We start from the raw sequence: 24959 nt of genomic DNA on the forward strand, positions 1-24959 counted from the left end.
CAGTAAATGCAACTTTACCGTTTTCTTTTATCGACTTCCATCCCTCTCTGTTTTCTTTACCATTCCTCATTCTCCACCTTTACTTCTTTTAACTGTCTTTTCAGGTTTTCTATTTCATCAGTTAAGTTTTTGTTCTTCTTTAGTTCTTCCAATTTTTCAACCCTCCGTATAATATTGTTAACATGACCGAACCTACGCTCCAAGTCCTCGATCATCTTATCAACTTTCTCTTCTAGTCTTGTCAGTCGGGGGGGGGTTTGTGTCCCCCCCACCCTCTTTAAATCCCTGGAAAATATTCTCATCGCTTTCTACTGTATTGCTCTTATCTATACTTCTAATCTTTACATTTTTGTTAGACATTTCATCGTCGTCGGGAGGCCGTTTGTTTACCTTTCGCCTGTCTGCCTGGGCCAAGTCTACTCCTTCCTCATTTCCCTCCCCTTCTCCTCTTTCCCTACTTTCCTACTACCTCACGAGCAATTTCCCCCCCACCCTGTAAATACAATAGGCACTTCTCTTTGCGTTGGGATTCACAATACTTCAATTTTCTTCAGAACGTCTTCTAAGCCGTCCGTTCATTGAAGTGTGTTTTTTAGCCATTATTCTAGTTTATGTAGGTTTGGGTATTCTTAGAAGCTACTTCGCAATTTCTATGCTGGTTTATATTTGTCATGTCATCTGCACATGTGTACTGATGTTAGTTCTGGGTCTGTGGTTGAGATCACTTGTGAGGACTGAATAGCATAGAAGTATTGATTCTTGATGGACCCCATCATACAGTGTTTTTGTCTCCAAGATTTGGTCATTCTGCACTGTTTCCATGCTTAGAAGTTAGTTAGCCACTTCTCGTCATTGTAAAGTGCTGTTTATGTTTGTTTATGTATTGGAGTGAACAATGTATTATCATACATGATGACATCATTGTGTAAATTTCAAAGAAAAGGTTTTGTTTAGTTAAATAAAAACCCCAGAGAAATGGAACAAATATATTAAAACTGCAAAACCAATGGACTCAAACATAACATAATTAAAAGTAAACAATAGGAAACTTTCAAAATCAAAGACACTAAAAGGCATCACTATGATTTTAACATTCAATATTTCTTGTAAGGTCATTGAGAAAAAAATCTGGCTTTAACACCTTCAGTATGGTGATACACTTCATATGTTTCCAGACAATCACTCGAGGATTGGACCTTACACTGAAGACAGTTGTAATGCCTTAACAACAATGTATTATGACACCAGGTTACAAAGATTTAAAGAAATTCATTTCACAGGATAAACATTAACAAAGGAATACAGATAATGCATTTAAAACAACCGAGTAGTACCATAGACTAGCAGAGAGAACAAACTTGAGTTCTATATCTGTGTTTTCCTTTAACTTCCACAAAGTTGAAAAATATTCTAATGTGGAATGCTTCAAAAACAACTACAACTGAATGACTTAAAAAACAAAGATAGTGAGAACACTGTTGATGAAATAAAAATGTTAGTACAACGGTAGTTCTATCTTCATTCAAATTAGCAATGGTAAGAGGAATGACTATACTAGTGGAACTGAATCAATACTTTGTACATGAAAGAAAGGAAAACTCAACCATCTTTATTAGGCAACTTGTGGATTTTCAAAGTTGCTCTTAAGTTGTCAATGAGGACAAACAGACTATTTCAGTCTAAGAAACCAAAGTTTTCTGCACAAAATATTCAAAACTTACCTCCTACACCAAATCTCATCCATCACAATCATGAATCCAGCAATTGAAACAAATATTAATAACTGTTAATTACCATACTAGGTTTAACTTACCACAATCAATTCAATCATTCATGCAAACCCAAATGAATGAAAGTATGCATCTCACCCAACACACTATTCCTGGCTAGCTATCGCAAACTCAATTTAAGCTTGCCTAATAACTATCTACCTTATTCGCATAACAATGAATCTTACTACTCGTCAGATAAACACTAATATTTTTATAATTTAAGTACAACCTTTATAAAGGTGAAGAAGCCTTTTGGTATATAGATTAGATAGATCAAATTAGCTTAAAGCATACATGGCCAATTACTGTCCAATACCCAGGTCCCTTGAATTACACAGCTTTGCTGTATTTACTACCTATCAGAATCTTTTAAATAAATAGAAAGAAAAGGTGGCTCATCATCATTATCATCCCAAAGGAAATAGAAAATGTGGCATAATTTCCTCTACTGGGTGGCATGGAGTTTCTTCTTACTTTCATATCTTGTAGGAACTAAACGAGTCTGTCCTGCAAATGGAAACCCTGGTGGTCTATTCCTAATAGAGAAACTCTGAAGTTAGAGACATATGGTGGCCAAACTAATTTTTCTTGAACTGTATTGCCAAGCAGATTAGATATGGTATATCATATAAATAAGAGTGCTGAGATGGCTGAAGGCCACTCCTTTGCTGAATAAAATCCATTTGCTGTTTGCCTGAGCAAAAATATCTTACAAAGTGTACCATAGTACTGACATGGTTCCAGAACGGCTGTGTAACCTATAAACCTTACACATGTGTAGACATATCCTAGCACGTACTTCAAGTGGAACATGTATGGTAGGTTTCCATTTAATGCATCTGTGGTTTCTTGATTCCATGTACATAAATCAAAACACAATCTACTTAACTGTATAATCCTACAGACTAATTCATGCATTCTTTTTTGTGGTCTGACAAATGGTTTCATTCAGCTTGGGGAAAGCTCTTGTTCAGCTAAAGGGTTAAAACTATCTTAATCCTCCTGTTATGTTTTACTAATGTGTAACTTAGCAATGACCAGGCACTTTCATTTAGCTGAGGAATCCTCTCCTACAACCTATGTCTTATCATCTGCAGCTCTACTTAGAAATGGAGTGGATAGTTGCAGCTCCAAACTACACATTACAAAATCTATTAATATAAGTATCAAAGTATTTTGGACATAAAAGAGTGGAGAAAAAAAAAATATATATATATATATATTTAAATCAATAAATAAAAAAAAATTATATCCCACACCCACTGATTTTCAATAGGGATGGGATGAAGGGCAATTATATGTTATGACTTGGCCACCCTCCCTTTACAAGGAGGGAAAGTATCTTTAGATATGTATAATCATAGTTACTTATCTTTAATGCTTTGTCTTGTTTACATTCATAGCATCCTTCATAGCACTCAGGAAGGTGGGAACAGCCACCAGTCAGACACTTAAATTGTTTAGTGTCACAGAAAAAGTTCTACATTTATGTAATGCAAACATCATTTCAAAGCTTCTTCACAGAGAGATCTATGGGAGTGCATGAGGACCATTGCCAGCTACTGTGGGGCTGTGGGATTCCGGTCAGCAAAACCCGAGGCAAAAAAAAGATTGACTGTTTGTAAATATGCTTACAGGAGATTGATGTTTTTGAGGGTGTTGAAAACTATTGTTATAAAAATGCTCTCGTAGATTCTGTATGGGTATCTTAATGATATGTTGTTCACAATGACCACTCTCTTCTTGAAAGGAATGGCTTTTCACAAAAGAAAAGAAAAGAAAAGAAGAAGAAAAATAAATACAAGAAGAGGAAAAGAAGAAAATAAAAGAAGAAAACAAACAAACAAACTGTATGCCAATATCATAAATATAAGAAAAACCTATATGTCATCCATAAGGAGCTAAGATAGGAAGGACAACAAACATTTTTTGACGAGTGAAGGGTAGGTATATGCTTTGACTTGGCCATCCATCTTTTCAAGAAAAATGGCCTTTTTGGTACATGTATGTATATATCACTCACCAAAACCTTAGCACTCACTTCATAACTTCAACATTATATTCATACTTCTGGGTACATGTGTATTACCATAGCAACCTCCAGCATTCTGCTGAGGCTGCAACAGTAACATAATCTCTTCAAAGTGCACAAATATAAGGAATGACTTTTGTACAAATGTATTATCATTCTGGACCAGTGAGTTTTTAATAGTATTAGCACTCAAAAGGTACACATATTTTGAGGGGTATGTTTATTTAAACCTCAGTAATTTATGGGGTGCCCCTTCCAGGATTTTCTTACTATATTTAGCAGATGTACTTGAATGTCTGCATAAGTAAACATGCCATGATCCAATACTTACAGAACAACTTAAAATGTAATTTAGCACAACAATTTCATTAAACCCAGGAAGTGCAACATTCCTTCCGAAAGATCTAGTACCGGAGCATGACACACCTACAAGCACCAAAGAGGATTCTAATTTTGAAAGATTTGAAAAATTCACTGAACTGAATATTGGGATGATCTGGGCATATGAAGGAAATGAGTGATGAAGCGCTGTCAGGGGGGGGGGGGGTCAAAGGTAGGTGGATGGAACTGGCTTGAGGGACCAAAAGTGAGGTAGATGGATAGAGTGAGGGGTGCACTGGGTGCAAGGGGAATGGAATTGGAAAAGGTGGGGATAGGTGGTAGAAAGTAGTTGTGAATTGATGAGAAAACTGACATAGCCCAGATACAGCTCCATGGATTCTCAAGTGGATGAGAAGGAAGAGGACATCATGTAATAGAATAGTGGGGGTGGGCCACCTTTGGAAGTCGAGCCCTCCTCTGGAGGTGTTGCATCTTGCTACATTGCTTCTGACCTGAGCATTGGGCTGAAGACAGGGATAACCTTTCATCCATAAGAAACTAAGATAAAAGGAACAACTAAAGGTTGCTGGATGGGTGTGAGATGGGTGAAGGGTAGGTATACAGTATGCTTTGGCTCAGCCATATCTTTAAAGGAAAGCACCCTTAAGTATGTGTATGCATGTATTGAACATTCACACCAATTGCATTTACTGGCTTCCTCATGTTCCACGATTTGAGCAGCCACTACCTCTGAAAAATGTGTATATTGAATGAATACCGACCATGCAAGAAACTATTGGACACACCCATACTTTTACGAGGTTTGATAAAATAGCCCTAAGTCTTTGTCATTGTAGCTTCCTTAACCTAACATTTTGCCAGTGGTGGGGTTCAGCCGGTTCTTACTGGTTCATATGAACCTATTCTTGGAATTTCAAAAGCTCAGCAAACTGGGTATCAAAAATTGGCTTATACAGGCTTAAGTGATGTAAGCATGCTACAATTGTTTGAAAGAACCTGTTATTAAAATTCTTTAATCCCACCACTGCATAATGCACATATCTTTTATATATCTATTACACATGCCCCTGCTCCTGGCTTGCTTGTGAAAAGTACTGAGCTCATATTCTTTACTTTGAAACTTTCTTCACCAGCATAGAATTCTTGAAGAAGCTTCTCTTGATATTCTTCAAGTGCATGAGTTGGAACCAATGCAATCATGCATCCTCCCCATCTGTAGAATTAAATATTAATGTTTTTAAAGTTAATGTTTTTTATAAGATTATATATTAGTCAATTTTTTTTTTTAGATTTCTATTTAAAAATTTTGTGCAGGGATGACCCGTCATCCAGGAGGTGCTCAGATGAGAGGGAGGGTGGGAGGGGTGTGGAGTGTATATAAGGGATGAAATGGGTGGGAGTGTTTTTATGCCTTTCCCTTTTTGGCTACCTCCCTTGTAAGGGGGAAAAAGCCTTGGTATATGTATGTATGTATGTATTTAAAATTTAACTAGAGCATGAATGACAAACAGCTGAAAGAAAAAAAAAATTGAACAAAGATTTCCAAACACAACCCAAAAAGTGTCTTTCATTGTATGGTTTCAGATTTGTTTTTATGGTCATTAAAAGGTTATATGTAAACTTTAGAATTTTAGACAGAAACAGCAAAGAAAAAATAACTTACCCAGCACCAGTAAGTCGAGCTCCATAAGCTATACTTTTTGACAGCTCAACCAGTTTATCCAGCTTCGGATGTGAGCATTCATAATAATACTGAGTTGACTCATGGGACTCGAACATCACCTTCCCCAGCTGATTCAGAACGGACTCTACATCTTTGTTGTCGGATTCACAAATCTGCTTGAATTCCCAGACCCTGTGAGCTTCCGTAAAGACGTGCAGTGCTCGGTCATGAAGGTTGAATTCTTGAATGTGGCGAGTATTTTCACTCAATGTAATCTGAAATGTATGTTAATACATAATTTTCAGTACATAGCTGAAATATAATTTCATAAATTTGTTTGTCAAATTAGTGATCAGAAAGAGATTCTTATAGTGATACCTAACAATCAAATCCTCTGGCATTTACAAAGGATTACAAAGGTGGAGCATGACAACAGACCTTTTGGTCCTTAACTAGGTCGGATGCAAAAATAATATAATAATGAAAAAAAAAAAAAAAAAAAAAAAAATATATATATATATATATATATATATATATATATATATATACAGTAGCCGCGAAAAGTTTGGGCGCAAAATTATAGGCGCCCCAACTTAAAAAAAAAATATATATATATATATATATATATAATATAAATAATAATAAATGCATAGGTATAGTTAAATAATAAACAAACAGGTAAATAATAATAATAAACTGACATATAACAAATAATAAACGAGAATCATGCAAATAATAATAAACAGACAAATGATAACAAAACAAATAAACAAATAATATACAATAAATGACAGTCATTACAGCAGCTTGCTTAGGTGTTTATCTAAATGATTCTTAAAGCTTTGAACTGAACTACATTGCATTGCCTCTGCAGGAAGTTTATTCCAATTATTAACTACATGGTTGGTGAAATTGTTTCTACCCACTTTCAAATTAAATTTATTTCCTAACAGTTTGAGACCCTTGTTTCTTGTCTGATTCTCATTTAGTGTTAAAATTTTGTCACTTTTGATGTTGTCAATTCCCTTTAGAATCTTAAAAACCATATCAAGTCAACTCTGAGTCTATGTTTTTTTAGGGAAAGCAGATTCATGTTCTGGTTGATTTTCGTATGATTTATCTTTTATATTTAGAATCAGTTTTGTGGCTTGCCGTTGTACTTTTTCCAATCTGTCAATGTCTTTAATGAGATTTGGTGACCATATGGAAACAGCATATTCCAAATGTGGACAAACTAACGATTTATATGGCTTGTTAATGAGAGATGGACTTTTGAAGTCAAAAGATCGAGCAATCAGTCCTAGAATCTTATTTGCTTTCTCAGTGGTTGAAATACACTGCTTAGATGATTTGAGATAGTTACTGATAATTACGCAGAGATTCTTTTCACTATCCACTTTTGTTAAATTTCCAAATAACTAGTAATTGTACTTATACTTATTGTTATTTTTACCTATGTGCATTACCTTGCATTTGTGTTAAAATTTCATTAGCCACTTTTCAGACCATTGCTGTAATTTATCTAAATCTTCTTGAATATCTAATTGGTTTAAGTGATCATTTGCCATTCTGCACAGTTTTGTATCATCAGCAAATTTGGAAACAATAGCTTTTAGTCTGTGGTCTATATCATTTATATATACTATGAATAGAAGTGGCCCAAGAATGGAACCCTAAGGGACTCCACTTGTAACATTTTTCCATCTAGAAGTTTTTCCATTTAAAAAAACTCTCTGTTTTCAATCATTCAACCAATTACTTGTCCAAGTTATTAGGCTGCCACTTATTCTGCGTGAAGCTAATTTAGTAAGTAGTCTTTCGTGGGGGGACGGTATCAAAAGCTTTAACAAAGTCTAGATATATTAAATCTATATTCTTTTGCAGAAATGGAGTTTTTAGGAGAGTAGTAGAGCTTGTGTTAGAATCAGAAATGGAGAGATAGAGTGGTTTGAGGTAAAGGTGGGACTTAGCCAGGGATGTGTTATGTCACCTTGGCTGTTCAATCTACACATGGATGGGGTGGTACAAGAGGTAATGGGTCGGGGATTATTGTTAATATGCGAGTTATTTATTCTCTATCATTGTCATTATACTCTTATTAAAGCATTAAAAACAATATTATATGTAATACTGTTTTCAATGCTTTAATAAGAATATAGTGAAAAAGATAGAGAATAATTAACTTGTTTATAAACAATAATATGCATGCTCAATTCTACTTATATTTTACATGTAAACCCCAGGAATGATGGCTCATTTGAGCACTCAAGTAGCAAAACTTGCCAATGTTTCTTCCCAGCAAGTTATCCACTTTTCCTAGCTACCTCCCTTGTAAGAGGGAAAAAGCCCTTGGTATATGTACGTAAAAACAATATGAAATCTGAGTTCATTTTTTTCATTTGACTCCTGCAGTAATAGACTCATTTGTAACCCATAGCAGGTGAATGCTTGGTGGCTTGTTATTGATTCTGTTAGCCACAAGTCAAAGTCATCAGCAAAACATTCTCTGTGTGATGGATATGCAAGAGTTTACTAGCAAAGCAAGTACCAAAAGCAAGTAGCGTGCTAGCAAGAAATGCCTAGTGTGCAATCACCTTTACACTGCCCCACCCTATCCATACCCAGACAATGCAATATTTCTTTCTTGAGTGACTTATGGGTCAATCCTGTGGCTGTTGCTGGTTACCTGGGAGTCATGAGTCTCCTGTTGCTTCACCATGTAGTGAAACCCCCCTTCCTTCATTTAATGAAACTTTGAAACTGATGATGACATCTCTTCATACCATTTAAAATCCCCCTCAACTGACTCCTGCTTTTTTGTGCTCAATTTCCCTATAGTAACATGACTATTAGAAATAACAGAAATAATAAATTCCACCTCTACTGACATTACCTCATTCAGGTGAGCTTCTGTAACTTCTAAGATTTCACAAATTTCTGTTTTCGTGTAAGGTTCCTTGTGAATGTTCTTCTTCACCATCTCAATCATTTCAGGAAGGGATTTTCCAAGAGCTTTTTGCAAATCAAGTAATTTCCTCAAGCCTTGCCACTTGATGCTGGCAAGTTTGGCCAGCACTTGGCATGCCAGTCTACACTCCATTACCCGACAATTGTAGTGGGAAGTTGCTGCCTTATTAACAGGTGCAAGGCAGTTGGCTACAACAAAATTTGCACCCTCTGGTAGACTGACAGGCATAGTTTTCAAGGGATTGAACTCTATCAGCCTTGCAGTGCCTGGAAAAGTCAGTGACAGATATGACAGGGAGAAAATGTATTGAAATACTTTATATTCAATTTTGGTACAGGAATTGTTGAATTGCATGAATTTGAATTACACATTTTTGTAACACCATGTTTGGGTACCATTCAAACTTACATGTAATTTTATGTACATATATATTTCAATTTCCAAAAATTTGAATTGTGCAATCATTTCAAGAAAGTATCACCTTGTGTAATTCAAGAAATATCTGTATCAATTTTCTGTGATTTATAATGTATAAACTGGCCTATACATATTATTCAATACTTTTAACATAATAACGTAACTGTCACCTTAAGTGTAATTGACTAGAAACTTGGAGCACTAGAGTAACTAGAGTAACTTGCAGAAAGTGTCCTTGGGCTACAGATATTTCTGGCTAACCACTGCCAGTTGATGAAGACACCACAATGGACTTTGTAGGCATTCATCAGCCCCTCTTTAGTCCTTTGTCTGCCTTTCAGCTGAATACAATTGTCTGCCGCAAAATACATATACATATACTGGAAGACCCTTTTTATACCTCAACAGCATAGCACAGTGAAATGTTTGCATAGGAAATACATTTTTACTCACCTTTAGTGGCAAGGAAGGATATGGCTTGATCCATACCACCTCCCTGAGTTCCGATATGCCTTTCACTTCTTGCACATATTTCTGCCAACTTCTCTTTGCTTAAGTTAAGGTTATGAGCATGTGCCACTGCTAAGGCTGAAGCACAAACAAGTGCAGAAGATGACGAGAGCCCCGAGGATGGAGGAATAGTGCCTTTGACCACCATGTTGAGGCCATGGAATTTGCCCTCCAATCCACCTTCATCCAGGATGCCACGTATTCCACACAAAACATATTTGTACCAGCTGGGCTTGTTTCCCGAGATCCTGAAAGAGCAACACAAATAATATATTATTCATGAGGATTCATAATGACCCACACACCCTCTTCAACATTTTCAATAATGGCATCTGTAAGTGGTTCTACATGATGTCAATGCTGTCATCAATCAATCCCATTACTCATATCCTTTACACTCCTTCCCATATAACCCATGCAAAGACAAGGAAAAAAAAAAAAGTTTTCCAAATAGAATTACTGATTCATGGAATAGTTTGTATGTAGGAATAGTAATGTCAAACAATATAGGACAATTAAAGATTTAAGAAGGAAATAGGCAAGGATTGGTTTAACCAACTGAGTGGTTAACAAATAGAACAGACTTAGTAACCATGTAGTGAGCACTGAAACAATTGGTTGCTTTAAGAGAAGATTAGATAAATTTATGGAGAGGAACGACAGGTTGTAAGGGCCATGGAACTGCTTAGTGTAGCCCTTATGGTCTCTTGCAGTCTCTACCATTCTTATGTTCTTAAGGTAACAATTGACCAGTGAAAATGCAGAGACAGGACTTTACAAGCATAGCTCTTATCTTGTATACTACAACTTGGTTAATACATAGAATTCATTTATGGTTTTAGTTTGGGTTGCATCATCATCTATGCTGACACATTAGTATGAAAGTTGGGCTTCTTGGCATCCTTCAGACAAGTGGTCTTTTTCAACTTCAATTTGTTCCCAAGACTTCATGCCACCCTCCCATTGCACACCAAGATATCTTCTTTATCAGTTATGTTTACTCTTGTCAATGACCTGAACCTGGTTCTAATCTCTCTTTGTATGATTTATCTGCAAGGCTGGGAACCAATTTGGTTGTTGCTCTTTGTATTCTTTCACCTGTGCATAATACAATTATGGATAGATTTTTTTTTTTTAATGTATCATCTCTTCATCCATGCAATGAAAATCTATTTCTATGTTTGTCAATAATCTGCATGTCTTGCCCACAATCTTGTTATCATCATCAATTGGGTGCATACGCAATGTAATCAATTCCCATGGTTTCTCCAAGTAGGTTCCTATGCAGTCATTCTTCCCATTCCAAACAAATTTTGATAAATTCAGTAGACTTGTCCCATCCATAAGTTCTGTGGGCTGTACAGTAGTCTGTTGTACTTTCAATCATGTCATTTACATAGATAAAAAACATAGCATGTGCCACAACCAACCCTTGTAGGACTATGCTTATCATTGCTCTCTGTAACAACCATGGGTATCTGGAGGAGGGGGGGGGGCAGTTGCCCCCTTAGAAGTCTAGGGTGTATTTGAAACTTTCCCTATTGTTATGTATAATTTATCTAAATTTCTCAGTTATAGTATGTGACTGTATAACTGACAAGTCAAAATGTGAATCATGTAGATAATGAATATATTGTGATACATAAGTAAATGCAAATAAATGTAATGTAAATGTATCTTGATATAACACCATACCATTAACCATACATGAATAATATCTTTAATTTTACCCCCTACAAAAATTCATGTGGATGCCCCTGAAAACAACACAAACTGCACAAATACATACTCAAAGTTGTTAATGTCACATGAATAGGGAAGATAAGTGTCATCAATGTTAGTTATATGGAGTACTTCTTGTTCGTTAAGGGACACAGCAATGACAATGTCCAGTTCTATGGCCATTGGCAATACTGCATATCCACAGTAGTCTATGTGCTCACCAATAAGATTCACTCTGAAATGATGTACATAAATTCAGTACAACACAATACCAACTGGTAAGAAAAACATAAAAATACAAACTTCCCATAAGTGGATTTTTTTTTCTTCTGAAATGTACACACGTGGAGTTATTTTCATATCCTTGAGTGCAATAGATTTAGCAGCAAATATCAAAAGAATTACTAACCTTCCAGGAGCTCTTGCTATAAACTGAGGTGGGTGACCAAATGCACATTTAAATGCATCCATTAATTCCTTTGGGTCAGCCATTTTTACAGAGTAACTGTAAGATAACAAGTAGAGTTGCAAAACATCCACAATACAACTATTGTTATGGACTAAGAGGTCTCCTGCCAGCATATTCATAAACAAAAATATATCTACATTTGTTTTTCAACTTTTTGGCATTACCCACAAAGTGAGTTGGCTATGCTTGTGTGAAACATCATCATCCTTTGCTTCACTCTTTACTGTTTACATCCTTGTGAAATTCCCCCAAATCTCTCGCTGGAGACCTGTAGTCCAAGATATCTATCCATAGCCATTGGGTTAATGCAAAGATCACCCTGTGAAGAAATTTTGTGGAACTGTCTGGTGTGAGTGAAGGGCAGCGTAAGATACTATGTTCTGAGTCTGTGTGGTAATTGCATATGGGATACTTGATATCTAGTGCCAGGCCAAATCTGTGCTGGTTTTAGCACTAGGTGATGCCCTGATTGTAAGCATGCTAGTGTCACTCTTTTATGTCTTTGGTGCAACTTCTCTTCAGCATTAATGCCCTGGGTTAAGATAACAGTATTGTAGTCAGACTGGTTAACTTCTACTACTAGACAAAAAACCTAAAATCCTAAACCTCATTCTTTTATATATGTGCATACGTCCTTTAGCCCATACATCGAAGACCTGACAGTGAAGTCAAACAAAGAACTAATCATACTAAGATCTGTAGCAATCCCAAGATGGAACAATACATAATTGAAATAAAAATATGATAATTGGAAACTGAGGACATAAAACAATTTGGAACCATACATGAACTTGAGGCTAGGTATGATAAATTGGAGAACTGGAGATGGGATCCATTAAGCATTGCTTCTTTCTTGTGTACTACAATTAGGTAAATACAAACAACTCATGAGAGCTATGCTTGACTGAGCCTCCACAGTATGGTTCCCAACAATCAAGGGAATGAAGACATTCTATAAACAAAACAAAAATTAAGAACAATAACCAGATGTACTAAAACCATCTCAATAGAACATACACTCCCATACACAGAAACCAAAATCCTCCCCAAGGAACTGCACATGAAATTGACAAACACAGTTCTTCACAAGTCCTCTCAAACCTAACAGACCCTTTCTACTAAAGTACACAAGTACAGCCAACTGGAAAAAAGGATAATATTTCTCAAAAACCTTCAACATCCTAACATCTGTACCTCACAGTACATTCATACAAAAACATGTATAATCTAAGGTCATAAAAACACTAAGACTGACCCCAAATCTCCATACTCCATCTACCTCTCCTGGACATCAGCTTGTAACCTTTCCTCATGCATTTTCTTATTCTCAGTTTTTACACACGTGAATGTCAACTTTTTTCAAAAAAAGTTCGTCATGTTTATCTATTGCTGCACGATCATGGTATTTCTGTATTGGGGGTCAGTGTTGATCCTATTTGTTCTCAGTTTTCTTCCGCAGATACCAGTTTGCCTGACACAGAGGGGTTAAGAATCCACTTTTCATAGGGACAGTAATATTCTTGATATGATTCTTACCTTAGAGGAAGACATGGTACTTAATGTGGGAGTGTTACCTCCTTTTCCTAATTGTGGGCACTCTCCAGGCACGTGTGAATATACTTATCATATTCCTTACCCCACAAATGATTCATTTACACAAAAATTATGGATTGCCACTTAGAATTCAATATGCTTTTGTTGCACAATCCAGCTCCATGTAGTCCAGTATATTGCAACTACATTATATGTAAGGAGGGCTGGCACATCAAATGAGTGCAGCTTCTGTGTGCCTCATGCATTATTTGATGTGTGGGCGGGAAACCCATCAGGTAAGAGAACCAGATAAGAGCCCATCTGAGGATTCCCTCCCAAAACAAACAAAAACCACACTGATACTCAAGCTATCATCTAAAATGGAAACAGGGTGGATGGCTATTAGGTTATGTCAGAAAAGGTATGGAGTTTAAGTGGTAGTGATGAGACGTCCGGACAGAAGAAAAATACTGGCCCTCCTCATTTGGCTTGGGTAGGGAGAAGGGGGGGGGGAATAAGTATGTGATATAGTAGCTTTTTGGGTGAGGGTATGTTCATGTGCCTAGCTGTGTTTCTTGAAAAAAAGATGCAATCAGGTTTACATTGCTGGAGAAGAATACACATTTTTTCAGTTTAGACTGAGTCCTTGTCAATTCCATTACATTTGTTTTGTTTTGAGTTCGCGTACCCTTAGGGCAGTGGTTCTTAACCTGTGGGGAATTCCCCACTGGTGGGGAATGGCGGAGTTGCCAAGTGGAGAATGACCGGTCGGACAGAAGAACCACTGTCTTTTTTTTCCTTTAATCGATGTGTTTTTGTTTCTTTTTGTTTGTTTCTGGTGTCTTCTTCTTGTCACATTTCGTGCAAACAAAAATTAAGGGCCGTAAAATGGCACAAAAAAGGAAAGCGTTTATTTACGTACTAAACACTGCATGGGTTAAAATCGAATTTGTCAAAGACCGATGCTGTGGTGGGAAATGGAGAGTTGGCTCACTAAAAAGTGGGGAATTGGAGAAAAAAGGTTAAGAACTCCTGCCTTAGGGGCTGGTGTAAGATTTGTTGGTCATGGCAGTTGGAAGTTTTTCAATGTGTTTGGGTATTGATTTTGGTTGGGACTGGTGCATTGGGAGGTCTAGGAGGCCTACACAGGGTTTGGTGTTGGTATGTGTTGTTGGGGTGTGATGAATTTCAGCAGTATTTACACACATGGCCCCACACATTGGTACCATGTGTGGGGCCTGAGCAATTTACATGTACACCTTCTAGGTGGCAACATTGTTATCTAGTATGTTTAAAGTACTGGCAGTTGAAGCAGTAGCATGGACATGGCCAGTACTTCTCTACTTCCTAGGTAGCCTACAGTTTGGATGTTGGAAGCCCTGACTGAATGAAAGTAACTATTAATATATTGATCTATGTACTATTTATGGTTTTCTTGATCCAATATACTCTTATCACTTTTGGCAGTCTTATTATTATTCCCATTATTTATTCTGTATGGTTTCATAGAGGCAGAATGTGGACTACTCCCATACTAGTGCTAAATGTTGTATGTATTGTTTAGATTGGGATGTCTGCCAGGGCTGTTGAGGCTTTGTCATAAGCAGTTTTAAATCAAATAGATTTTTAAATTCATCACACACTTTCACGGGGCATTTCTTTGTTACCGATTCATTATTGATAGATTTCAGGACTAAGAATTTTGGGTAGTCCCAGTCAGAATCCCCTTTGTCTCAGTATGGGTCATGTGGTGGCTAAAAGGGCTAGGTAGGCTCAGGAATATATTTCTTAATGGGATCAGCGTCACAGTCATTGACTGTGGTGCTTGGGTATGTTGATGATGCCAAAGGCAGCAATTATTACTTTCTGTGGGGAAGGTGGCAACTGTTTCGGTGGTACCACTGTGGATTATTCTCAAGTTAATAAGGGGGGAGGGCTTTGATTAGTTCACAGGGAAGTGTTGTGGGGTAGGGCAAGAGTGCAACAGAGGGACTCTAGTTCTGGGAGGGCTCTTGTTCTCTCCTTGTTGTTGTTTGGTTATTACTATTATTCATCCTACATCATGAGTGACTTTGATGGGGGAACTCATCAGCCAGGTTAGGTTTAGGGATGTTATGTTTAGGACAGCTTTCCTAGCTCCTTCCCTATTTGGGGTGAGCATAGTGAATCCTGATCTGGTCTGCTCAGTTGCGTAGGCTACTACCAAGCCGTGTTACTCTGAATCCTACCACAGGGTAACTCCTGGGCTTGTACCATCTGCTATGTGGGACTTCAAGAGTTCACCATCTCCCGCCTAGACCATCACGCACCAATGCCAGACAACTTGTTGTTGTTAGTTTGCAAATTAAGTTGGTCACAGTTGGAGAGAGGATTTACAGTGAGTGAATATACTGTCAATCTTGGTCACTTTCTCACTCTTGACATCCACTCCCAGATGGGAATCTAAACCAGGGGCACCACCTGGAGGTTGTGAGATTGCAGCTGGTTTCCCTTCAGCCTGCTTTCAAATCCCACTTCAAGAACTTGCCTTCTTCCTAAGTAAGAGGCAAGATGGATAGGACTGCAAGACATCAAAATGGGATTCACAACAGGTAAGGAAAACTATACCTCATTTTTTTTTCTTAATTCATGACCAAGGAATGATGGTATATAATTTTGACTAGCACCAAATAATATATATATATATATATATATATATATATATATATATATATATATTTTTTTTTTTGTAGCAGGATTGGTAGAGGAGAGTGGAGTATGTCAGGGATGGAATGGGTGGGAGTGGTTTCTATACCTTTGTTTTTGGCTACCTCCCATGTAAGGGGGAAAAAGCCTTTGGCATATATATGTATAACAATATAATAATTAATTTCATACAGAACATTTCACAGTACTTAAAGAATTATCTTCAATGTCACGGGACCAAATCTGCTACAGAGAAATCCAAGGCAAGTACAGCTGATCAACTATTATTAACACACCAGTGTTACCTCTTATCTCACCCTTGAGACTATACTGTACTTGAAATGTAGTGCCCCTGACTTCTTATCTTTAGCAATTGCTTTCCTATCTAATCTCCAGCAACTGCTTCATGCTCATCTATCAGATGTTGCTGAGAGCTGATAACTGGATTTAATTTAATTATATATATATTTAAATATTAAATATATATATATATACATATATATATATATATATATATATACATATATATATATACACACACACACACATATATATATATATATATATATATATATATATATATATATATATATATATATGAATATATACATATCCTCGAGAATTAGCCACTTCCACACCAGGAGGTATTAGTTATTATCTTCCTGCTAATGTCATTGTTTTACTTATCTATGTTGTGTCCATGTGGTAGTAGTGGGGAAAACTGATATCACTCCCTTCTTTATCTTGTGATATTTGCTGTTTCATTCTGCTTAATGCCTAACAATTTCACCAAACCTTTATTAAGGTACTGTAGTTGACAAACCTATCTAATGGTGATACCTTTCTAAGTGTTCTTGTCCAAAGCTTATATGAAATAATATGATCAACTCTTTCCCTTTTACATATATATATATATATATATAAATACAAGCCCAGTGGTTGTGTAGATGTGAGGAAATAAGTTTTCTATCAGAATAGCCAATTTCTTAAAAAGTTTACCTGAAGAATCATATTCTATATTTGACTTTTTAAGACAAGGGTAGATAAGATAGTGGAGAGAAACAAGAAAAAAAACTTGGACTCTTGAGGGTAAAATTCCAGAAGCACACAAGGACAGATATTTAACATGAAACTTAAATTGTCCAATAGCTCCTAACCTAACCATATAATAGAACAAATAAATCTTCCAAATACAAAAAAATGAACTCACATCAGCTGTGCAGTGTGGAGAAAGTGAGGATGTGCACCATCTACAAAACGATCTCAACACAGTCTACGCATGGGCCAATGACAGCAATATGCAATTCAATGAAGAGAAGTTTGAGGTCTTGAGATATGGCACAAACCAAGGCATTAAAGACAACACTGAACTGCACATGGAAAGAGGCATGCAAATCACACCCAAAGACAATGTAAAATGCCTGGGCATTCATTTAAGTGATGATGCAACTTCCCAGCACCACATCATGCAGTCAGTGAAAACAGCAAGAGAGATGGCCAGCTGGGTACTAAGGACTTTCTCCTCAAGAGAGGTACAAATAATGCTTACCCTCTGGAAGGCGCTTATCCAACCAGTCCTGGACTGCTGTAGCCAACTCTGGTCACCACACAAATGCGGAGACATCCAGAAGCTTGAAGCTGTCCAAAGGAACTATACCAGGCACATCAGAGGGATGAAAGATCTCAACTATTGGGATTGCCTGGAAGCACTGGGTCTCTATTCCCAACAAAGGAAGAGAGAAAGATATAGGGCCATTTACACATGGAAAATCCTAGAGGGCCTTGTTCCCAACCCCACGCCCTCAACAATCAAGCCGTAACACAGTGTAAGGCATGGGGGTAAGTGTGAGAGACAAACCCTCCTACCAAGAGCCCCGGAAAGGCTTAAGACCTTACTGGCATCCAGCTAAGGCCACAAGGGTCCAAGAATCTTCAACACCCTCCCAAAAGAGGTGAGAGAGAGAACCAAATGCTCAGTGGACAGTATCATGCATGCACTGGACAGGTTTCTATGGAAGGTGCCAGACGAGCCCCCAGTGCCTGGCTACACCGCCATCAGTAGGTTTTCTTCTAACACAATACCAGACCAATTAGCCCTTGTGAGGAGGGACAGCAGGACTGGCAGCAGTGGTAGATCACTATGGCTGTGAGGAATGACCTCAGACCTTCACCAAGAATACCAAGTAAACCAAGTATCTCTTAATATCAATTTGTGGGAAAAATATTACTAAGAACAGGTGTTGAAGTTGCTGTGATATAGATGTGAAAAATATACAAGCTGCCATGATACTCACTGCTTTGGTGGCAGGTAACAGGAAGGTTGTGGGAACTATTTTTTCATCACACCTTTATATCAATTTGTGGGACAAATGTTACAAGAAAAGTTGTTGCAGTTGTTGTAATACTGATGGGAAATATATACAAATTGCTGTGCAAGTATGACAAAACTTCACAAATACCATACACTTAATGTTAATTATTATGATTATCAACCAATCACCAATCGTCCAATGCTTTTATTTCAGCTGATTAAACCGTGTCCCCAGTAATTGGTATTTAATTATATTTCTCATAAGTGTTGCATTTGAAAACATGAGCAAATTTGTAGTCTATTTGTAAATTTAGTCCTCTTTGTTAGTTAACTGCTACAATAAGTTGAAATATGTATTTATTTCATTCGTCAAATATACCTTATTTAGAGTTATTATACGGTTTCCTCATAACGCAAGTAAATATTAATAATACAAATAAAAACAGGTATAGAGAGGATGCAAAACAGACACACACTGTCATGCATATCACTTTATATACTGTTATATTATAAATCAACGCTCATTTACAAATATTTACCTTCCGCGTCTGTTGCCTCACCGGAGTGTAACACTTGCACTCAAACATATCTGTGGCCACTTAACTTATACACACGTCTACATTAGTCTCAAACGTTACACATGTGACACTTTAGTTCAGTTTTGGATACAAAACATAGATATTATGAAATCAACTCATTAAATGAGTTAATTAGCCCTTACGTTTGGTATGTAAATACCAAGGATATTCTTTATTTACAACATGTATAAATAAATGTCCACGGTTCATACAACCTAAGCCAAATCGAGACCTCGGAAGAGTTAGGCCGTGTAAACAACACTTGATACTAGTCACAAGCTTAAAACGAAACTAATATTGACAACTTTTTGTCTATGTCATAAAGAAAAAATAAACACATTTGAATTTTAACAGACATTGTATATAATTTATTTCTATATTTATGGGTAGTATATTTATGCAAATAGCTCCAAAATAAATTTCGTTCATGTCATGGTGATAAGGTCGGTAGCATCCGGGTTTTGGCATTTCAAAACTCCGAAATCCTACTTTGAAACCCAGTGTTAGTCCCATTCTCCCCATCCCCAGTCTCGCCTCCCCCCCCCTTAGTCATGCTCTCCCTTCTTACCACCATAACCTCATCACCCCCCATTACCACTTTGGCATATTTCCCTCTCATTTACCCGCACCACCCCGTCTAGGTACACACTGAATAGCCATGGCGACATGACACAGCCCCCATCTTTACCTCGAACCACTCGCTCTCTCCATTTTCCATTCTAACACATGTTCTACTACTGTCGTAAAATATTTTGACTCCCCTTAACAGCTTTCCCCCAATCCCATCTATCTGCAATACATCCCACAGTGCTTTTCTGTCTACCCTGTCATAAGCCTTTTCCAAATCCATTTTATTTACACATATTTTATTTTCTATACATAGTAGGTTGATCTACAATCTATACTTACATATAAACAATTATATTTTAGCTCATTTGTGGCACAGTGCAGGCCGTAGTTGGGTGACTCCTGTGACTTAGACCCCCCCCCCCCGACGCGAATACCAACAACGATTTCATGAAGACTTTGTTAGGCAGTTCTGACCCTACTGTGGGTGTGCTGTGTCTTGCTGCGTTGCGTCTGAGCCGGGCAGTGGGCAGGGGCCAGAGATAGTCGTTTATGCACAAGGTGCTCAGATGAAGGGGAAACGAATGAGCGCTAGACGGGTGTGGGGGAGAGTTGCATGCCTTGGCTGGCTGTCTCCCTTATAAGGGGAAAATACCTTTTGGTGTACACAGGTTTTTTACATATATATTTTTGTTCATTAATTTCTTTATATTCTTTTCCTTTCACAATGCTTGTTGAAGGGCAGAAACGAAAGTACAAACATTAGGAAACACTGGGAGATCGCAGATGCGATGCAGAGGAACTTGATAGTAATTTCTGTCGATTGCTAATATCGGATGCAGATGGCCGAGAGGGGTCGAGCGTCGCTGCTTGCGGCGGAGGTCGGGGTGACGTCAATTCGAACCCTGCCGCCAGCGGGTTGGACCAAAAAGTTCATTCATTTCGACGCTACAAAGTCCTTCGACTGCCGTCCAGCAGAGTCAAGTCACTCAAGGATGCCATCGAGACCAATTCTCCTTTCCAGGGTCATTGTCAAGATCTTAGTATTTCAGGACTTTGTTCAAGCTGATGCCAAACCGTTTCATTCAGTTTGGAAAAAAAAATGCTAAAGAAATAATGATAACTGCTTTATATTGACCGTTGCGAACAACTTTGCACATCAAAAACCTTCATCCCGGCTACCGTCAAACGATTTTATTCGGTGTAAAGAGACCTTTAGTCCAGCGAAGGTTAAGGAGAAAGTAAACCTGGATTAAAAAAATAAAATAGTGAAGCTTTTGTGACGAACCAGAATTGGACACTTGCGACCCATCTAGTCAATTTAAGGATTCTATTCTGCCTAGCAAATATATCCACCTTAGACGAACCCTTGTTAAGCAAAGTGCAAAGCCCTCTGGTCCTTGACCTCGCCCCCTTCCCCTTCCCCTCCACCCCGAGGCCCCCTTTCGCGGGGCGACGCCCCTTGGGACCCTTACCCTCAGTGTGTCTTCCAGACATCCCATGGGAGCCCACGTGCACACTTCGATGCTCAAGGGCGAGACTGAAGTCATGGAATCGGTACACTTGCACAAACCTAACCTGCCCTCGAGGAATTGCTGCTGCAACATCCTCAGGTCTTCGCCGGTGTGCTGTGGAGTCCAAGTTACAGCTGACAGTTATCGGAAGTACGCAAGGGCGTTTGCATGCTTTCGTGTGATTCACCACGACCTTAGATCACGTGTCGGACTCGTGATTGACAGCTTCCTCCCCGATGAGAGCTCATGGCTCGTATGTGGCCCCAACCATGGGTAATATTGTGACCTTACACATACACACCCTACTCCTTGCCCACCAGAATTGGAGTGCCGGCTCGTAGTGCAGAGGTGCTATTTTTTTTTTTTTTGCCCTGGGTGGTACTCGAACTCGGATCACTGAATTAGCAGTCGAGAACGGTACCAGTGCACCGTTGACCTAAATCTTTGCCCTCATTTTGTGTTAAGTCATGACTGGGGTGGATTAAGAAGTAAACTCATCCCCTATCATAATATACATATATACATACATATATATATATATATATATATATATATATATACATATATATATAAATATATAGATATATATATATATATATATCTATATATTTATATATATATGTATATATATACATATATATATATATATATATATATATATATATATATATATATATATATATATATTATATATATAGAGAGAGAGAGAGAGAGAGAGAGAGAAGGAAGCACAAGTGTGGCTCCCCGAGTCCGGTTATTAGGCCAAAATTCTTACAATCTATGTAGATGAAAAGAACACTACTACACACTCACCCAAACGAATACAGTGTGTTGGTATACCAACGAGCTTCAAATCTACTTCCTTCTTCACTTCTAGCTTTCTCCTTCGTGGGAATCATTTCATCTCTTTCCACAGACTACCGTCTTGGGAGCAACGTTCCCTGTAAGCTTTGCGTGCGCATGTGCACGCGCACATTTGTTTTGCAACTCGCGCACATAAAGAAAAATGTGCGCACACAAGGTTTATAAATGATATTAAAATCCATTCAGTAAAGAAGTTCCATCCAAATATCAACTTATAAATTTGCTGAAAATATGGTAACTTGCCAACCGTCAAATCGGTCACAAGTGTGTGATCATCCTGTACGTCCTTCATATTCATCTGTCCGCCTGCCGACCTTCCTAACTGCCTACCTGCCGGGCCGACCAGCCAGCCTACCAACCTTCCTACTTGCTTACCTGCTCGCTTGCCAGCCAGCCTACCGGCCTTCCTACTTACCGATTCTATGTGATCCCAGTGATTGAACTTTATATAAACTTTCAATAAACTTTGTATAAAATCTAAATTTAATTTTGATCCTACTCCAACATTTGAATTTCATATATATGTATATATCATACTACACATGACAACTTGATTCTAGCGTTTGATTTATATGTGAAAGATGTACTGCATGTACTGCAATTGACAATTTGACTAGAGCGTTTGAAATTTGTCTGTAATTTTCATCCTATTCTTGACTGATCCCAACGTATGAATTTTGTCTGTCACCACACACTTTGAATGTAATTTTCATCCTACTCCAGCATTTGAATTTTATAAATCTGTGCCATCTTACACATTTTTTTTCTAGCGTTTGGTTTATATGTGTGAGATGCCATATTTGGAAATCGTCCGTCAATTTCATCCTACTTTTGGCAGTGATGCCAGCGTTTGAATTGTCTATAGGTTGTCACCGTATACTTTGAATTTATATTTAATTTTACACATTATATTCTGATTCTAGCGTTTGATTTATATATGGGAGATGCCATACCACAATGAACAATTTGACTATAGCGTTTGAAATTCGTCTGTCATTTCCATCCTACTATTGACAGTAATCCCAGAATTTTAATTCTGTCTCTAGGTTGTCACTGCACACTTTGAACTAAAAATTTCATCCTACGCATATTTGTCACCCAACACATATAACAGACTCTACAACTATTTTCAAGGGAAGACATGACAATTTTCTTTAGCCAATTTAACGGCGACGTAAACAAGGGGAGCTTTAATTATTCGAGCACAGAAAGGATTCACGTCATCACTCGGACCTCCCCCCCCATCCTGAACCATGCCCATGCATGTATGCATCACACCCACAGAGGGGAGGGGAGACAGACATACAGTGAGAGTGTGTGTATTGGTGCGTTAACGTGTGTCTATACAAACACTTGTGTATGTGGGTGTTTCTGTGTGAGTGTTTGTGTTGTGTCTGACAGGGTGCGTGGGTCGTGTGTATGAGGGCACATAACCCAAATAAACCTAACCTAAGTAAACCTAGCTTAACCAACCCTAACCTAATCCAACCACCCCTTATCTATCTACAGTATTTGTTTGTAAATGTGTGCGTCTTGGAACTTGCACCTATTCTAAAGCCACCCTTTTCAAGAGGATTTCTTTTCTTACTTGACTCAGCATTCGTTCTCTACGACCGATCATGACATTAAGGGCTGACCTCGGGATAATTTTTATTCCTACACCACATGATCTAGAAAAGACCACCAACCAATAAGGTATTGCTGATAAGGAAAAGCAAGAGGAAATGCAAGAAGAAATGACTAATTCACATAGACAACTTTATGAAAAAAAACACACACACAGGTAAACTGAGAAGGTTTTGGATTTGCTAATTTTGTTAATTCATGTATGAAAATATAACTTAGAAGAAGTTAGAACACTAAAATACACGCTTCTAGCATTTTATTGTCTTAATTTTATCCACATAGCATGATTCTAAAAATGCCTGATAGCAGACGAACTTTTCAATGTCGTAGTTACATTTTCCACCGCAAGGGCAACTGATGACGTAAGGGTTGTTGTTTACATTCTCGGACATGGCCAGCGATACGAAAGTGACTTCACATCGAGCGAGAAAGATTTATCGGATTTGGATGCCAAGCTTCATATTTGCAAGCAAAAGTTTCAAGGATTCATGAATTACAAATTGTTTTTATCTGTGATAAGTTACAATAAAACAGGCCTATGTAGCAAAGAGAATAGAGAAATCATTTGACTGAAGGGGAGAGGAAGGCTAGCAAAAGATACTCACGGACATGTCTATAAAATGATCTGCCATGGGTAGTAGTTGCTGTGGGGGAAGAGAAGCCATTAATCATATGCCTGGCACTGTCACCATGGTCACTTTCACATTCAATCTCAATTTCGCTGGTAGTGGTACTTGCAGAAGGTGAATATTCATCATAGGCACTTTGTAACAGCTGAAAAAAATAATTAGGTCTATATCAGTACGAATTCCTACCTCCTGGTCTAGGATAATTAGACTTAACTCTTGCTGGGGTGATGGTGGTTGTGGGGGGGGGCATTTGTTTGACTCTCTCTCTCTAAAAAAAAAAATATTGGTTGACTCCAATTGACAAGGGGTGGTCATAGGGCTCTTATGGAAGCCCTGTCATCATTGTAATACCTATCCCCCTGGTGGAGTGGTGTGATCATATTCATAGGTCTATAGGCCTAGCTAGCCAGTGCCATGACTGTACTCCTAATCTGCTTAGGCCTGGCCCAAAAATCGTCAATCAAACCTAACCATGCTTGTTAACGATTGTCAGTGACAGCGTAGATAACACAGGCCTACCTATACACATGATACAGACTGATACACCTACCTCCAGGCGTTGTCTTTTTTCAATAGCAGTGCTCCTTCGACGGCGTTTGGTTGCCGAACCTAGGGTCTTGTCGATGACAAAAATTGTCGGTGTTGCATCTTTTAGAATGGGATTTATGTTAATTCCTAGCGACTCGGCAAGGCCAGGGTCCCGAGTGTACCGTTTTTTTTTTTTTTTCTCGAAATGTTTCGAACAGTTTCGATTTCA

At 37.9% G+C, this 24959-nt stretch overlaps 1 protein-coding gene across 7 annotated transcripts; it reads right to left on the minus strand.

Annotated features, from left to right (window-relative positions):
* Positions 1 to 972: 972 nt before the first annotated feature.
* Galk (N-acetylgalactosamine kinase) lies at positions 973 to 19092 on the minus strand. 7 transcript variants are annotated; one of them, XM_076198677.1, is made up of 7 exons: positions 18964 to 19092; positions 11836 to 11931; positions 11494 to 11661; positions 9648 to 9952; positions 8703 to 9043; positions 5810 to 6084; positions 973 to 5359 (listed from the first exon to the last, which is right to left on the minus strand). In XM_076198677.1, the coding sequence occupies exons 2-7, from the start codon at positions 11916 to 11918 to the stop codon at positions 5191 to 5193; spliced, it is 1341 nt and encodes a 446-aa protein (XP_076054792.1). In that variant the 5' UTR covers positions 11919 to 11931; positions 18964 to 19092; the 3' UTR covers positions 973 to 5190. The 7 variants fall into 7 exon arrangements, with proteins under 7 accessions (XP_076054792.1, XP_076054796.1, XP_076054791.1 ...); XM_076198681.1 differs by having other exon boundaries at positions 18954 to 18977; XM_076198676.1 differs by lacking the exon at positions 18964 to 19092 and adding an exon at positions 16323 to 16443.
* Positions 19093 to 24959: the final 5867 nt, after the last annotated feature.

Source organism: Oratosquilla oratoria, chromosome 15, assembly GCF_046742065.1.
Source record: "Oratosquilla oratoria isolate Oo_2021 chromosome 15, ASM4674206v1, whole genome shotgun sequence".
Classification (NCBI taxonomy): Eukaryota; Metazoa; Arthropoda; class Malacostraca; order Stomatopoda; family Squillidae; genus Oratosquilla; species Oratosquilla oratoria.